Raw genomic sequence first — 17,663 nt, 5'->3', positions numbered from 1 at the left:
ATCCCTAACATCTTCTGCCTGTCCCTACACATCCCAGCACATATCTGACTCCACAGATTTCCCCATCTGCCCAGAGAAACTGTGGCTGCCCCATCCCTGGAAGTGTTCCAGGCCAGGTTGAACAGGGTTTGGAGCAATCTGGGATAGTAGAGTGAGATGACCTTTAAGGTCCCTTCCAACCCAAGTTTCCTGCTGGATTGTATCGAAAAATAAAATTCCAACAAACTCAAAGATACCTCATACGGTCCAGGATCCTGACCCGCATCCACAGCAAATCCAGCCCGCCCAGCTGGATGATGGTAGGAGCAGGACATGGACAAACACATCCTTTCCCAGGTCACCACACTGGCACTGGCAAAGTGGGCTCAGCTCAGGACTCCTGGCACCCCAACCCAACCTGGGAGGCTCAAGCTGATGGACCCCGCTGTTGGTAGGGGATGAAGCCAGCAGAGCCAGGACTCCCTGGGAGCAAAAAGCTCCCCCACAAGATCTCACTGGGAAGCCATCTCTGACCTCTCATCCCTTTGGTGGCAACGCTCCAGCGTCAATCCAGCAGCACCGGGAGAGACGGTGACTCGCGAAGCCACAACGGAGATGTGGCACTGACCCCTAGTGACAAACTCCCGACCCGACCCGGCACGGGAGAAGGGCTGCGGCTGGGAAAGGACACGTGGACAAGAGCGGGGATGTGGGAATGCTCCTTGTCCTGCACAAACGCCGTGGAAGGAAGGGATCCTGCTGCTGCAGGACACTCACTCCAGGACAGCAGCCCCTGCTCCCACCACCCAGCGCCCAGGACAGATGCAGCCGAGTCTACTTAGGATGGAGTTTATTTAAGATACCGATGACAAACTCAAGTATTGCACTTCACCTGACAGAGGGCAGGATTAGATGGGATATTGGGAAGGAATTTTCCCTGTAAGGGTGGTAAAGCACTGGAACATATTACCCAGGGAAGCTGTGGATGCCCCATCCCTGGAAATGTCCAAGGCCAGGTTGGACAGGGCTTGGAGCAACCTGGGCTAGTGGGAGGTGTCCCTGCCCATGTCAGGAGGTAGAACAAAATGGGCTTTAAGGTCCCTTCCAACCCAAACCATTCTAGGATTCTGTGATTAGGGACAGGACGGGAAATGACCAATGTACAGCTCATGGGGTCCAGCAGCGTGAGGCCCTTATAGAGCAGAGAAATGCCGGGAACTCACGGAGGATCTGTTCATACCCTGACCATCCCATTCCCTTGGGAATACTGCCTCTGATCAGCATGCTGCAGTTTATTCCTTTAAGTATATACATTTTGGCTCAAAGCCTGTCATTCAGTCCAAAAATGGTCTGATTCAATTAAGGGTTTCCAGGAGAGCCCAGAACTAATGATCTATTTCTGGGCATTTCAAAATACTCCCAGCCATGTGGGCTGTTTGCAGGATGAGAAACACAGTTTATGACACTCTCAGCATTACCATTGATTTTCCCCTTCCCAGGAATTTCAGAGCTCTAAGGAGAAGGAGGAGGGTCTGACCCTCCCAGCACATCTCAGGGGTGCTGTGGAAGGGAGATTTTTATTGAAAGGGATGGGATGATCACAGAATCCCAGAATGGTTTGGGTTGGAAGGGACCTTAAAGACCACCTAGTTTCAACCCCCTGCCATTTGTTGTCCCCAGGAGATGGGCAAAGGCCAGAAAGCCACTTCCCCAGATTTTGCATCTCCTCACCTAGTTATGGATGTGAAGCAGCTCCAACCTCATCCTGGGAGGATCCAGACTTGCCTTTCATCTCCCTCCCCTCATTTCCACAGTCCTGGGCTTCCCACAGACCTCACTCCCAGCACCATTCTCAGCTCAGGAAGCACCAACCTCGCTGCTCTCACCAAGAGCAAAGAAAAGTCGAGGCTGCAAATAACCCCCTGGGCTTGTGCCCAAGAAAATGCCAGCAGTGAGGAAAGCCATCTCCCAAGCTGCCCACCCTCGGGATTTGCTGGCAGAGTTTTGTCCCAGCTATTCAGGGCTGTTGTGTGAGCTGAGCTCTGGCCTCTGTAACAAATCTGCTTTAACCAGATCCTTCTCTTACCCCCGAGGATGAACATGCTCACAAGTTTGGGTCACAAGTCAGGTGTAAACACAAGCAGGTGCTGGTTGGAGCAGTCCAGCAGTGGGTGGAACACTGGCTATCCTGGCTCCACATGGTTCCAGTGCAGGTGGAATTGCAGGACTTGCTGACACCCATCCGTAGACCAACTACTTAGACCAGGGAGGAAACTGGCTTTTTATCTTGGAATCACTCACCCCTTCCCAAAGTGACTGTGTGAGATTTAGTGAAACTACAGAGCAGGGCTATGCTGATTTGTCTTTCCCAGTGTAGTTCGTTGCACAAGGAGCTCACAACAGCAGCCAGGGGGCAACATGTGGGATGTACAGACACGTCTCTGGCATTGGAAACACGCTGCAGCAAGGAGCTGGTTTACCCCTTCACCACTCTCTCACAGCTCAAACCACTTGTCTCCTTGGTGCAGAGGCCCAGGGAGGGCTGGGAAAGTGTGAGGTTCCCTTAGGCAGCCCCACATTTCCCTGCCCCAGCCCTCAGAGCTCGCTGTGTCTCCTGCCCTGTTTCTCCCTGGCCGCCAGTCTCGGGGCCGTGCCCCGCAGGTCCCTCCCGGGGGACCCAGCTTTCCCTGCCACGCTCTCCTGGGATGGCTCTTCCCGGGTGGCAGTGTCCCCTCCTGGGCTCTCGGGTGGATGCTGGGCTGGTATGTCCTCGGGGTGGTGGGAAGTGTGGAGGGGGAGCTCGGGAACAGCTGCCTCCATCATCTGAAGGAAGTCGTAAGCAGGGAGCGGCGGTTTCCAGTCCTCCTCAGACAAGGTACCTGAGGAGCAAATACAGTCCCCTGTTGGTAAGTTAAAGAGTTATGCCTCATCCTCCAAAAGGATATTTCCCTTTCAGAGGAATTATGGCTTTTTTTTTTTTTTTTGCCATTTCAGGAAATACAAAATTAAAAATCTTTTCTTAAAGATGATAAAATTGTAAAATCCCAGACTTGAGTTGACCCAAGTTGGGTTAATCCAGGTTTGTGTTGAAAGGGATCTTAAAGATCACCTCATTCCACTCCTCTGCTGTGGGCGGGGATACCTTCCCCTAGACCAGGTTGCTCCAAGCCCCACCCAACCTGGCCTTGAACATTTCCAGGGATGGGGCAGCCACAACTTCCCTGGGCACTCTCTTTCCTCCAAAACTCATACTGCCACCCAAACTAAACCAGCCAGGGGGCGAATTCCTATTTACTGGAGCTGGCCAAGGCTGCCCTTGAGCCATGCCTTTGGATCTTGGGATGTGGTGAGATGCTCAGACACGAGCTGACCTGAAAACTAAGGTCCCTACCTAGAGACCTACATGTCAGCCAGGTGTCCTCAGCAGTGGCAATGGAAAAAGGAGTGGGAAGAGGGCTGGCTTATGGGGTTCTCACTGGAGAACTGGGTCAGCACGGTGTATTCAGCTCCAGCAACAGCCTACACACCCTACCCCACCAAGTTGATGCCAGCATTTGGAAACATTTGCTCTGAAAGACTCATTTTAAAATATTTAAATATAAGTGGAGTCACCTCATAGCCTTTCCAGAGCCTGGAGCAGGCTGGCAGCCAGCAATTCCCAAGATCCCTGTAGCATTTCATGCCTACTCATAACACATAAGAATCATAGAATCTTAGAACGGTTTTGGTTGGAAGGGACCTTAAAGCCCATCTTGTTCCAACCCCCTGCCATGGGCAGGGACACCTCCCACTAGCCCAGGTTGCTCCAAGCCCTGTCCAACCTGCCCTTGAGTAATTCCAGGGATGAGGCAGCCACAGCTTCTCTGGGAAACCTGTGCCAGGGCCTCATCACCCTCACAGCCAGGAATTCCTTCCCAACATACCATGTAACCCTGCCTTCTCTCAGTAGGAAGCCATTCCTCCTTGTCCCCCCAGGCCTTTGTCCAAAGTCCCTCTCCAGCTTTGTCAAGGAAGGCATATCCATGCTGCCTTCCTCCAAAGCTTCCTCAGGCTGATCAAGGCAGTGAAAAGCTTCACAGAACATGCCAACCATTTATGTCCCAAAGACCACAGCAAGACACCAGCTTCCTTATCCTTTCCTATCCAAAAAAAAATAATGCTGGAAGGTGCCTGATGATCAGCTATTTCTTACACTGACAACTGGGAGTCAGGAGATGTTTTAATAGCAAGCTCTGCTTCAGGTCTGTTTGGAGCAACAGAAGAGCACAGCCACGTTTGGGGATTTTCACAGGGAAAAGATGTTGATTCCCAACTATTCACGTTTGGCTCTGAACATTAAACAGCCTCAGAGCAAACTTGTGAGTGTGGGTATTGTCTCCTGGCTGAACTATTTGTACTTCTCCAGCCCTAGCTAGCAGAGCTAGTTTTTCCATCATTAAATTCCAGGGCAGACAATTTATTGCATGTAGTGTCTTCTCATAAACAGACTGGAGCTCACAGTGTGTGCTTAGGAACGTTATAAACCTGTGTCCACTTACAGCTGGGAGTCTCCAGTCCTGCTTGGAGCTTCTCCAGCCAAGACAAGACGTTCACTCCAGTGATGGACTGCTCTGGTGGGAACTGGAAAACCTGACCCCCAGTGTGGAGGTTCACCCAGACGAGAACGGGCAGCGAAGGCACGGCAGAAAAGTACGTCCTCAGGATCCCATATCCCACTGGAGTCTTCTTCCTGTTGGGAAGAGAAGATTCAGGTTTGTGAACATAGCAACACTAAGAGCCAAGCAAGCACCAAATCCCTCGGGTACCATCCAACAAAGCCCAGTTTTGCCTGTGCTCTGTAGGAGCCTCATTGCTGGAAGTGTTCAAGGCCAGGTTGGACAGGGCTTGGAGCAACCTGGGATAGTGGAAGGTGTCCCTGCCCATGGCAGGGGGTTGGAATGAGATGGTTTTTAAGGTCCCTTCCAACCCAAAACATTCCATGATTCTAAGCTCAATAAGCTCAATGCCTTAAGGAACCTACTGGGATACAACAGAGAGAGAATGGACAGGAAATTGGATGTGTAAAGAATCCTTGAGCAGGAATTCTGTAGGAAGGTGGGAAATGTTCTCCACCTTAAGCTTTTAAGAACAGGTGAGACTGGAGCATGACAGGTTCCTGCAGCCCCCCGGGGTCAGTCTCTGTCAGCAGGGAGAGCTGCCAGCTCCTTCCAGCCTGGCTGCTGCCACTGCCCCACAGCAGCATCAATTCCACAGGGATGGAAAGGCAGGAGCTGATGTAGAGGGCTGTGCTCAGGTGGTTCAGCCCCTGGGACTTCCCCAGGGGTGGGGATAGGATGGCAACTTCCCCAAGTGACAGAGAGTGAGTGACATTGAGAGAGAGGGACAGCAAGCTCATGAAGATGCTGAGCCCTTCTGGAACTGTTTTCAGGCTGAGTGATGCTCCAGGTCTGAGCTGGCTCTTGCCATAGGAATGAGTTCCTCTTTCTAGGATGAGGGACTTTTGGCAAGGGCATGGAGGGACAGGACAAGGGGCAATGGCTTCCCACTGCCAGAGGGCAGGGTTAGATGGGATATTGGGAAGGAATTCTTCCCTGTGAGGGTGGAGAGGCCCTGTCACAGGTTTCCCAGAGGAGCTGAGGCTGCCCCATTCCTGGAAGTGTTCCAGGTTGGGTTGGATGGGGCTTGGAGCAACCCGGGAGAGTGGAAAGTGTCCTTGCTCATGGCAGGGCAGTGGAACTGGATGACCTTTGAGGTCCCCTCCAACCCAGACCATTCTGGGATTCTGAGACTGATTTCTTCCACTTTCAGACAGGTCCCCTCCAGTTTCTTGCCCAAAGAGAGCAAGGGGATATTTTACCCCTGGTAGCAGCCTGATAGTGCCATGTTCAGCATTTTATTCTCTGCAGATCTCAGCTCCTGCTAATTCCTCCTTGCTCTCCTCACAGTGACCTCCTCCTGCCCTGTCCCACTCCATTGCCCCTTCCATCTGGCTGTGTGGGATTTTCCAGACTGCAGCAGCTGTTGGTCTGTGTTGGGGCTGCCCACGAGTCCCACAGACCGGAGTTTTCAGCCGGCTCCTTGTCCCCTTCCATCCTGGCTGTCCCCAGGAGGGCCGTGCCCTGGGATGTTGCTCCCTGTGGGAGGCACTCCCTGCTCCCTCCATCTGCTGGAGTCCCCTCTGGACCCCCTCAGAGGACAGGGATGCTTCTTCAGGGACAGGGACCTCATATGAGGACAAGGACACCCTACAGTGGGTTTAGACCCTCTGCAAGAATGAGGAAGCAACAATGAAGCCCCACAAGTAGAGGGACCTCCCACATGAGATCAGGGACCCCAGTGCCAGGACAAGGATCCCACAGTGATCCCCCCCAAGGAGAGGGACACCACAGGACCCCCCTGAAAGGACAGAGACTCCCTATAGGGAGTTTGTCAGGGAGGGAGCACAGGGGCTGATGTGTAGGTGGGGAAGTTCCAGGGCACTCATTTCTTGTGCTTTACTGGCAAACAAATCTCCTACTCTCTGAAAACATGTGCATTCCCCGTTAGCTCAACCCAGCCCACGCTGGACGGCTCTGCCCAGACTTCAAAGCACGTTATGATTAAGTCACCGAGGTGTCTCTGGGCTTGGGCAAAACAAAGAGAGGCTGAAAAATTAAAAATGCAAGCAGGGAAGAGAGGATTATAAAAAATCCCCTTTCCTACAACCTTCTATTTCTTAGCTCTTGGACTCATTGTTTCTTGAATATTTTTGAAGTTTGCTTTATGGGGCTTCTTCTGGCTGAACTTTCTTCTCCCAGTCAATGACCAGTCATTCCCTCTAATTGCTGGTGGAAAATCACCATAAGACATTCCAGGAGGGCAAATTTCTTTTTTTCTTTTAACTCCCACGTGCAACAAAAATACAAATAACACCAGATCCAAGGTCAAGCCACTACACAACATCCTTGAGAACGTTTTACTCTATCGAAAATTATTTCTGCAATCAATTAAACATTTACTAATTTCACTCTGTCAGGCAATTTTGCAGCTGCCCAGAATACAGACTGAATCATTGCTAAATGGCTTGACCTCCCAACTCATGATGATTTCAGACCCAATAATCAAATTGCCAGCTTGTGTTTTCAGTAACTGCAGCCTCAGGGTTTTTTTCCTTGCCCTGAAAACGCTCAGAGCAAGCGAACGGAAAGGAGGAGAAGAGGTTTTCACACACTCACAAGTTCAACCAGCAAGCCACAAATGCCTGCTGGGGTCTTCCTTTTGCCAGCTTCAGCATTTCCTTGCTTTCCATTTGACTGATGTCACCGTCACTGAACAGGATGAGGAAGGGCTTGGTGAGCTGCAAGTACCAGGGTAGATTTTGCACGGTGATTTCGGGCTGCAAGACATTGAAAAAAGAAGTTGGGGTTTATGGGGAGGAGAAAAAAAAGGGGGAAATTTGACTTTCTGTCCTTACAGGAGGGGTGCAGAGGTTAAGCAAGGGTGGGATATCCAACTGGATGCTAGGACTCTGGTGCACATTGGAGGTGAATATATCCAACGCTGCCCATCACATGTCAGGTCCAGAGGAGCAGCTGGGACAAAGGTGGGTGTGAGCAGAGGAGGGAGAAGCAAGGCCAGCTCATCCCAGATCCGTGTCTTATAGCTACAACCAGTCTTCCAAAGGCACGTGGAAAAGGCTGGGAGCAGAGCCTGCAAGAGGCCAAGCCACCACAGCAGCAGGTCAGAGATTATGAGGCCATTCCATCACCTCCAGGGTCTCCTCCCCCGAGACCACCCAGCAAACAGCAGATTTCTGCCCAGACTCCCCAATCCAAGCCATAAAACTTAAAAACAAACTCAGTAGGATGGAAGTAATGAGCAGACATGCTTGTTTTGCAGAGCTCCGCGCTGTACTCAGGGGAAAAGGACACTTTTATTCTCTTTTACTCACAAAAATGTCCAGCAGTTCATATCTGATCATCTGCACCATGTCCTGCACGCTCTGTTTGGACAAAGAGATGCCTTCCACGCTCTGACCTCCGTTCTGGGCAAGGAGGAGGGCTGGGGGGGACACGGAGTATTTACGGGATCTGGAAAAGATGGATGGCAACAAGGATTGGTTGGAGGACTGGACACACACCAAATGTGCTGCACACAGAGCTGGCATCCTCCTGGGGACAGGGAAGTTCCACCCCTGGAAGTGTTCCAGGCCAGGTTGGATGGGGCTTGGAGCAACCTGGGCTAGTGGAAGGTGTCCCTGCCCATGGCAGGGGATGGAACGAGATGAGCTTTAAGGCCCCTTCCAACCCAAACCATTCTGGGATTCTCTGAATTCTGGTGTCACAACCTTTGAAAAATTTCCAGCAGCCTTTGAAAAATAAACTAGACATGCCCCAGAAAAACTGCTGAGGCCACTAATTTCCTCTGTCTCACCCTTCCTCTGAGCAGTGACATCTGGAGCCTCCAGGGCTGAAGTTCCTCAAACTTCCAGAAAACTGCTCTCCCATCTTGATGTCCCCCCTGCTCTTTCACTGCTCAGACTTCTCCTATTTTTGCTTTTCCCACTTTCTCAGCTTTTCTTTAAAACCCTTGAACCCTGTTACCCGAAGAGCACTGAGGAACAAAGCATGAGCTACTCCCCCAAGAGTCTGTGGGTGCAGCCCGAGGATGTTGCTCTAACGTGGAGCTGGACCCCACCAAAATTTTTTGCTTGTTCACTAAGCCAAAAATTAGATCTCCTGGTGCTTATTTTGAGTGAGTTGTGTCCCTTGGATGGAGTCTGAGACCTTCTGTTTGCCTTGGCTTGGGAGGCAGAGTGAAGCCCTGGGTGGGTATTTGCACCACCCAACCTTGGAAGTGAGAAGGAAAGAGAAGCAGGAATAGAATCCAAGAATCCCAGAATGGTTTGAGTTGGAAGAGATCTCAAACACCACCTTGTTTCACCCCCTGCCATGGGCAGGGACACCTTCCACTATCCCAGGTTGCTCCAAGCCCTGTCCAGCCTGGCCTTGGACACTTCCAGGGATGGGGCAGCCACAGCTTCTCTGGGCAACCTGTGCCAGGGCCTCACCATCCTCTGAGTTAAGGATTTTTTTAGGTCATCAATGACAAAGCAAGTGGAGGGAACTGCAGATATTTCCTCAATGTCCAGCTCCTATGGAATTGAGCCTCACACCTCTAAGAATCCTTTGAGCTGTGAGGAAGATCCTCAACTTTCCTCTGTGCTGTTTTGCAAATTAACCTCTATTTATCATTCATTAAGAGTGGCAAAACCTTAAAAAAAAAAAAATTAATTCAGGGATTTTGAACTTCCTAAAATTCCACAGGTTTTAAAGAGATTCTCTGGCTTGGTCATGGCTGAGAGGAGGTGAGGACCCTTGCTCCCTGTGTCTTGAATATATCAACTTGTTCAGCAGCCTTTGATGGGTCTGTGAGGGTGGTGAGGCCCTGGCATAGGTTGCCCAGAGAAGCTGTGGCTGCCCCTGGATCCCTGGAAGTGTCCAAGGCTAGGTTGGAGCAAACTGGTCCAGTGGAAGGTGTCCCTGCCCATGGCAGGGGGGTGGAATGAGATGGGATTTAAGGTCCCTTCCAACCCAAACCACTCTGGGATTCTATTTCATGATTCTATAAGGAAATTTTTTATATACTGCCAGCAAACCACCAAATCCCCCAGGCAGAGCCTACCCCGAAATCCCTTCCCATCTTCCTGGTACTGAGGGGTTGTATTGTTGCCTGGGACAGCTTTCTATTTATACAGCAGGGCCATTCATTGGGTAACACGAGTCTTGCATTTAAATCAAAAACATCTGCAAACAAATGCTTGGCAGGAACCTGAGACATGGATGTGGAAATAAATAACGACCTCATTCAAAGCATTTCTTCCTCAATGCCTTTTTCCCCTTCGTTAGTGACCAGCAGAGCAGGTGCCTGCTGAGCAAACAGCTTTGCTAACAACACCTTTGTGTTTCCTGCAGACCTCTTTCTCTGGGAAGAGGGGAATCAGCTCTCCATGACCTGGAAGCCACAAATATTTTCTCCTTGAGCAGAAGAATAGCTTTTCTTTTTCTTAAGAAGGGAAGTGAGTCTGGCTCTTGCATAAGGAATTCCTGTAAGCGTTTACTTTCTACTTACAGTTCAGAAGACCATCAGCTACAGTAGCTTCACCCACAAATCACGGCCAAAATCCAAATTTGGCAGAAGGAGTATCAATATAAACTGTACTAAATATTCCAGCTAAACAGGAGCAGGCTGGAGACTCCTGGAGTAGGAGCAGGGAGGTCTGTTCTTGCATGTGTCAGTGGTGAGAGAACACAGGCTTTTTCTGCTGGTACCTTGTAAGATGATCCTCCTCTCCTTTGCTTTTTCCCTTCTATCAGCTGAGCTGAGATCTTTAGGGAAGAAAAGTCTTGGGGGGTTATGATTTTGGGACCTGCCCAGTGATCTCCCGTCCCAACAAGCCTGGCACTGCCTCACTTCCAAGACACAAGCATGGAGCCCAGTTTGGTTACTGGAGAAGTATTCCCAAGGTATTTTTACACCACGGAAATTCCCGTGTCTCTTGAGGGAGGCATCACATCCGTAGGAAACTAATGAAAATAATTCCCTGCTGCATTACAGGCTGTTAAACCCACACCTGGAAAACAGGCCAAGACCTTCTGGGATTTTTAACTCTGATTTGATAGCTAATTCCTCAGGGAAATGAGACGCCAGGACGAGCTGAAGATTCCCCCTGGATCTCCCTGCTTTCCTAGGCACTGAAGCATCTCTCACACTCTAATCCAAAGCACTTTGCCCCTTGCTGAAATCTTAATGACATAGTTAAGTGCTCAGATCCCATTAGCTCCAATTTGGCTTAAAGTTAGGGATGCAACTGATACTTATTCCACCAGGAATTGGCCAAGGAAGCCTTGACTTTGCCTTCACCATGTGTGCAGGAGGAAGGCTGCTATATTTTTCCAGCACTCTTCCTCCCAAAGCTCTGTCTGGAAATGGTGGCCAGATCTTGCTCTTGCCAGGGGGAGGGATAAGGGGGGAACATCTATCAGGAAAAAAAGATCCATGGTAAGAGGATGAAAAGGTAGAGGTAGATTCCTCCCTATCCCTTGTAGCTCCCAGATAGATGTGAGTGCCCACAGGGAAGCTGGATGAGATCAAAGCTCCAAGGCAGCTCCATGGCAAGACAGCATTTATTCCCAGACTTCCAAAGCCTTTTCCTGTTCCCAGACTCAGTGCCCACTCCAGGCCCCTCTCCTGGCTGCTCTTGCCAACTGAGGGCAGCCATCAGAACAAGTGAAGGGACCACACAAAGAGGAAGGCCAGGGACTATCCATCACTTTTTCCTTATGGAAAGAGAAGGGCAGAGCTCTTTTTATTCCTTCACACACTGATGGTATAATTTTTCCAGCCTGTTTTTTCCCTCCACAGAAGTTTGTATGAGGAACACAACCAGATCCAGGGGGGCTGGCAGGGCTGGAGGACTGAACAGGGCTGAGTGAGTTGACCACGGACAGGCTGAGAATCAGTGGCAGAACCAAGGTCACAACTCCCTTGGGATGAGTCCTGAGCAATCTCCCAGTCTCCCTACAGTACTAAGTCACTCAGCCTGGCCAGTGACACTTGCTCCAGGCACTGCCTTTCACTAAATGCAGACCAGTTTGAATAATTCCCAGGGAAAAAGAGAAACAACTTACAAAGCCAAGCCATCATCTTCAAAATACATCCCCATCATTACATGGCCACTTAGGATGTTTCCTGCCTCTTCAAAAGCTTCCCTGGCTGGAAAAAAAAAAAAAAAAAAAGATAAAAATACAAGAATAAACAATAGAAAAGGAGGTGTTGAGGTTCCTCCTGGAAACCAATCGATGCCTGTGCATGTAACACCCTCCCACGGTGAACTGTCAGGAATGAAACCAGGATTAGGGGCTCATGAGAAATGGCTGCAGCTCAGGGCCACAGGCCACGGGAGGAGGAGCTGGCAGCGACCAAGGATGAGAGGAAAATTCCCATTCTGAGAAGAGGGTTTGCTCTTCAGTCACCAGCCCTGTGTTTCCAGGATCTGCTTGGTAGAGGCACTGCTGGAAAATGAAATGTCTTTAAGGGCTTTAAGTCTGTAAGTGTTCTTAGGAACAGGAGCAATTATAAGTCTAAACAGAAATCTTACGAATCCCAGTGACCTTTGGGAAATGACAGATGGTGACTTTACAGGAGCAGTGTTAAGAGCCCAGAGATAAACCAACCTCTCCTACGAGTGCCTTGGTTTTATCCAGTTCCTCTGAGCAGGCTGGGACTGTCATAGGATGGGGAAGGAGCAGCTTGGGGCTCTTTTGATCTGTCACAGCTGAGACTGAGAGCAGAGCCCCAGAAGGAAGCCGACTCCAGAACTGGTTTATTCCCTTATAAAACAGCCTCAGTTTTCAAAGAATCCCAGGATGGTTTGGGTTGGAAGGAACTTTAATGTTCATCTAGTCCAACCCCCTGCCATGGGCAGGGACACCTTCCACTAGCCCAGGTCGCTCCAAGCCCTGTCCAACCTGGCCGCGGTTTTCGGCAGTTGGATCCACGGGAAAGCCAAGCTTTGTGGGAACATGCAAAGCACTGTGTGTGAGCTTGTGCAATGCAGTCAGAGACCAGAGAACCAAACAGCTGCTGCCAAAGGTGGGGTGAGAACAGGGCGGATTTCAACACCACCACCACTCCTCCTCCTTTGGATTGAGCAACCGAGAGCAACCGAAAAGGCTCTTCTGACTTAGGGAGAGTGAGAAATGTCCCTCCTTGGAGAAGGCAGGGTTTTGCTGAGAATTAAGGTTCTGTCTCAGATACAGCCGTGATATATGTTGCTTTATAACTTCAGTGAGATCAGTCAGACACTAGTTGTGTTCCTCAGGACATTCACTGTCACGGCACGACGGGCCAGCCCACGCTCCTGGGACCATTGACTCACCTCAGTAGACAGGGTCACCTCACAAATGGTCACTTTTTGGTTCTTTGACTCCTCTTTTCCAGCTACACCCAAAGCCATATTTTCCATTGTGTCCCACAGGGACCATAAACTGTCATTTAAGCTATTTTCCTTTTCAAATGGAAGCTTAGACCCTTAAGGAGTGTCCCATTGAGGGTTCAGACATTGTCATAGAACCCCAGGATAGTTAGGGTTGGAAGGATCCTTAAAGCTGATCTCATTCCAACTCCCTGCCATGGGCAGGGACACCTTCCACCACACCAGGTTGCTCCAAGCCCCGTCCAACCTGGCCTTGAGTAATGCCAGGGATGGGGCAGCCACAGCTTCTCTGGGCAACCTGTGCCAGGGCCTCACCACCCTCACACTCAAGAAGAATTCCTTCCCAGTATCTCATCTCACCCTGTCCTCTGTCAGTTTGAAGCCATTCCCCCTTGTCCTGTCCCTCCAAGCCCTTGTCCCAGGTTCCTCTCCAGTTCTCTTGGAGCCCCTTTAGGCCCTGGAAGAGGCTCTCAGGTCTCCTGGGAGTCTTCTCTTCTCCAGGTGAACACTCCCAGCTCTCCCAGCCTGGCTCCAGAGCAGAAGGTTTCCAGCCCTTGGAGTATCTCCATGGCCTCCTGTGACTTGCTCCAACAGGTCCATGTACTTAGTAGGAAACAACACACATACAACACAGCTGGTGACAGAGTTTGGCTAGTTCATCTTGAGATACAGAGAAACCACTCTTGATTAGGTTTGAAGTTGGTTTCCAGCTCTTTTGGTCTTTGGTTACCTGATTTAATTAGCGCTGAAGGAAAAGTTCACATCCCAGGCTCCTCCAAGGAGCAGGTCTAGAGGCTTTAAATCCTCCCTGGAGACATAAACTCGTATTGAAGTGCCTGGAGTAGCTCTGGCTGCTGGAATTCTCTTCTAAATAAGGACAACCTTCAGCAGAATCCAGGCTTACTCCTTTCATCAGGGTCATTCCTGATGAGATCCTCATTCCCTCTCACACTTCCAAATTGTCCCATATTTTGGGAGCTGTGCCAGACCCAGAGCCACACACCAGCCCGTATTTCTGCACAGCTCACAGCAACAGTCCCCCGACTCTGTGCCAGAAACCCCCCAGATTCACAAAGAAGATGCACTTCTAAAGAATCTATTTCAATACTTCCTAGGAAATTAGTCCCTCTGAGAGCCCTGTTGGAAGGCCCTGTGGCACCTGATCAGGTACTGCAGCACATTCCTCGAGCTGGAATCCCAGCTGCCTTCCACGACGCTGCTGTGAATTGCAGGAGCACAACCTCACTGATTTGGAAACGAGAAGGAACAAAGCTGCCACATGAGGAGGGGTCTAAAATCCCTGCAGAGTTTTGGGAGACAGGATCTGAGGACCTCCCCTTATCCCTCGGGAAGGAGGAATCTCCTGACCATGCTCTCCAGTAGCACCTGGAGCATCTCTCACTCCTTGAACACTTGGCTTCCACTGATGCTGCCAAGCCCTGTGAGGCGCCAGAGCAGCGCAGGACACAGGTTTATTTTTAAGTATTTGCCACAGGGTTTAGGACAGAGTCTTACTTCCAAGGATCTTCCAGTTTCTGCACAGAAAACAAACCGCTCCTCTAAAAATTCTGCAAGTTTCCAGGAAAACGCTCGTCCGTTGCCCTCGTAATACCATTCCCCTCTTCCTAATAAATATTAATTATGATTTTTCCCACAAGCCTCTTTTAGTTCAGACCCACCAAAGGGCTTCTTAACATAGTCCTCACGCTAAGGGTTGGAAAAAATCCAGAGATTTATTTAGCTGAACGTCTCTGTCTCAGTTAACTAGAAATGGCAACGACCTGGTGCCATCGCCGGTGCAGGATAGAGCAGGAATTCTTGCCGTGAGAAAACGACTGGAAATTCCAGATAAGCCCGCAGGTTGATAAGAGGAGCAGTGTGGTTTTCCCGACTCCAGCCTGGTTTGGTGCCTGAACAGCTGGCTCCAGTTTTCTGCTCCCTCAGGCCATTCTGCGGGAGGCTCCAACACCCCCGGGTTATGGGAGGAGAACACTTCCCGAATTTCATCTCCCTTGGCACCTGCGGCTGAGTTACCCCAGACTGCGGATGCCGTTCCAGATTGTAGATGGATATGCCCTGGGGGAAGAGGGAAAGAGCTGCCTGGAAACCTCCAGCGCTCTTGTCTGCACAGGAGGAAATGAACAACTTCTATAGAGAATCCCAGAACGGCTTGAGTTGGAAGTGACTTGAATGATCATCCAGCTCCAACCCCCTGCCACGGGCAGGGACACCTTCCACTAGCCCAGGTTGATCCAAGCCCTGTCCAACCTGGCCTTGGACACTTCCAGGGATGGGGCAGCCACAGTTTCTCTGGGCAACCTGTGCCAGGGCCTCACTCTGCAGAGCTGGGACCTTCCCACCCCACGGCCTCTCAGTTGCCAGCTTCCCCTGGGAATCACTGCCTTGAAAAAAGGAGAACTTGCTGATCCTGCTTAAGATCAAACTTTCAGATTATTGTTTATTTTAAAGCTCCGTTGTGCCTCTGAACTTCGGTTTAATGCAAACCAAGCTACTTTCTCAAGTGAGGGGCTCCAGAGGGAATCCACTGTGCCCAGAGATAAGGACAAAATAGAATGTCTGGAACCAACTGGAAAACACTTGGGCTGTGCTCACTGAGCCAGCTGACAGCTAATTCCCTATTTTCTTCAGGACCATCTAATCTGGTAAATATAGCAGAAAATCTTAGTGATCCCAAAAAAACCTTTAGTCCAGCCCAGAGAAGCTGTGGCTGCCCCATCCCTGGAAGTGTCCAAGGCCAGGTTGGATGGGGATTGGAGCAACCTGGGATAGTGGAAGGTGTCCATGCCCACAGCAGGGGGTAGGAAAAAATGATCCTTAAAATCCCTTCCAACCCAAACCATCCCATAATTCTATGATTTGCCTGAAACACGACACAATGTTCCCTTTCCAGACTGACTTTATTCCCTCTCCCTTATCATATAAGATTGTCACATGAAAAATCACCACAGCTCTGGGATCCATTTCCCTATTTTTGCAAAGGGCCCTGGAAACCCAGTGGATCCTGGACCACAGCTATGGCAGGGAAGGGATGATACTGGAGCCCATCCCAGTGACTCAGAGCAGGCAGGGCTGGGAGAGTGTCACTGCTCCAAGTTTCAGCCACTGCCCAGGACTGCACTGACCGAGACTACAGAGTGAGACAAATCCAAACAAGTTCAGGACGCTCCTTCCAGCAGCTCTGCTTTGCATTTCTGTGTCCACCTATTTCAAAATTCACAACTGGATTTCACTGAGTTATTCACATTTCACTCCTTTTGAGGCAGGAAATCTGTATTTCACCTTACTGCTGTTTTGGTTTTAAAAAAGTAAAGGTTTCGGATTGTGTGTTGAAGAACTGGGATCACCCCATTTTCAGGAGGAATCAGCAAGATAATTATGAATCCAAGTGTGGAAAGGGCTTTTTTTAAGGAAGAATATGCTGTGACATGTTGTACATGGACTACAGGAAGAGGCTGATGGATCTGGGCTAAGTCAGAGGCCAAGAGGGAATTTAATGCCAGCCTGCAACTATTTTGAAGGGACTCACAGAGAGGACAGAGCCAAACTCTTCAGGGTAAGGAGCAGGAGATACAACAGGGACAGATTGCTGGGAAGTTACTACTCCCACAATGGGTGTAGTAAACACACTTGGCAGCTGAATGTCCTCTGAGCAAGGTATGGACCCCAGGTCCCCCATCTGGAATGACCTGCAATCCTCTCCTTGTAAAGCTAGAAAGGGTAGTGCCAGGCAGGCTGTGTTGTGAACTTCCAAGCAACCTGGAAGAATCCCTCTCCCACCAGGAACGAAGCTGAAGAGTGCTTAACCCACAAGCACCACACTGACCTTCACTTGTGGCTGTGCTAAACACTCCCAGAAGGGAAGTGTGGTGATGGGATGACAGCTCAGGTGGAAACTCTCCTCTTAAATATCCTTCTGCTTCTTCCATCGTGGCCAGTTTCAGCGGGCAGGAAACTCGGCTCCTATGGAAAGGCAGAGGAAAAACGTGGGTCTTTGTGAGGAAGAGACAAAAGGGCAGCCTCAATCCAACAGGGCCCCCAGCCCAATGTGACAACTGTCATGCCTCCATAGAGACAAAAATTGGTCATCTGGGAAGGGAGGACAGACAGAGAAAGGCACTGGAGCTGATTATGAGGAAGAGAGAACAGCCCTGAGCCACTCTGGTTGCTCTGAGATCCTTGGGATCCCCATTAAAAATAACAGAGAAGGAATTCTAGAAAAAAAACCAAAAAAGTGGGACAGTGACAACAGAAGGATGTGCTGTGCAAGAACAGATGTTCCCTGAGACTGAAAAGCACAAAGAGTTATTAGGTTAATTTCCAAACCAGGTCTATAATCAGATCTGGCATTATTTTTCCAATAGGGATTTCCATTTCATGAAGTGGATCTGGCAGATCTCCCCATGTGGGGACTCCTCACTTACAGGATGATGAAGCTGGTGAGCTCTTCAGTTCCCCACATGCCATCATATGTCACTGACTTTTCTCCCTTCCCATAAATCTTGATGGTGGGAAACTGGGTGACATTCTCCTGGGTGCAAATTCCAGGCCAGTCCCAGCAGTTCACCCGGGAGAGCAAAACCCCAGGAGTTCCTAGAGTGGAAAATAAATACTTAAGAATAATATGAAAACCTAAAAGTAATGATAAATTGGTGGGAAAATAGAGGTTTTTACTGGCTCATTTGGATAT

At 49.9% G+C, this 17,663-nt stretch overlaps 1 protein-coding gene across 2 annotated transcripts in view; it reads right to left on the bottom strand.

Annotated features, from left to right (window-relative positions):
- Positions 1-829: 829 nt before the first annotated feature.
- The window catches only part of TXNDC16 (thioredoxin domain containing 16), a 36,095-nt gene continuing 19,261 nt past the window's right edge, over positions 830-17,663 (bottom strand). For both annotated transcript variants that reach the window (XM_027662608.1, XM_027662609.1), the window contains exons 14-20: positions 17,398-17,566; positions 16,800-16,936; positions 11,649-11,733; positions 7,910-8,048; positions 7,194-7,354; positions 4,518-4,708; positions 830-2,858 (exon numbers count right to left, since the gene is read on the bottom strand). In XM_027662608.1, the coding sequence (XP_027518409.1) occupies positions 2,575-2,858; positions 4,518-4,708; positions 7,194-7,354; positions 7,910-8,048; positions 11,649-11,733; positions 16,800-16,936; positions 17,398-17,566 (1,166 nt within the window). In that variant the 3' untranslated portion in view covers positions 830-2,574. The remainder of the gene's footprint in view (positions 2,859-4,517; positions 4,709-7,193; positions 7,355-7,909; positions 8,049-11,648; positions 11,734-16,799; positions 16,937-17,397; positions 17,567-17,663) is intronic.

The sequence above is a fragment of the Corapipo altera genome, unplaced genomic scaffold, assembly GCF_003945725.1.
Source record: "Corapipo altera isolate COAL_440 unplaced genomic scaffold, ASM394572v1 169, whole genome shotgun sequence".
NCBI classification, from domain to species: Eukaryota; Metazoa; Chordata; class Aves; order Passeriformes; family Pipridae; genus Corapipo; species Corapipo altera.
Note: the sequence above shows the minus strand (reverse complement) of the source record. Positions and strands in the feature narration are given on the sequence as shown.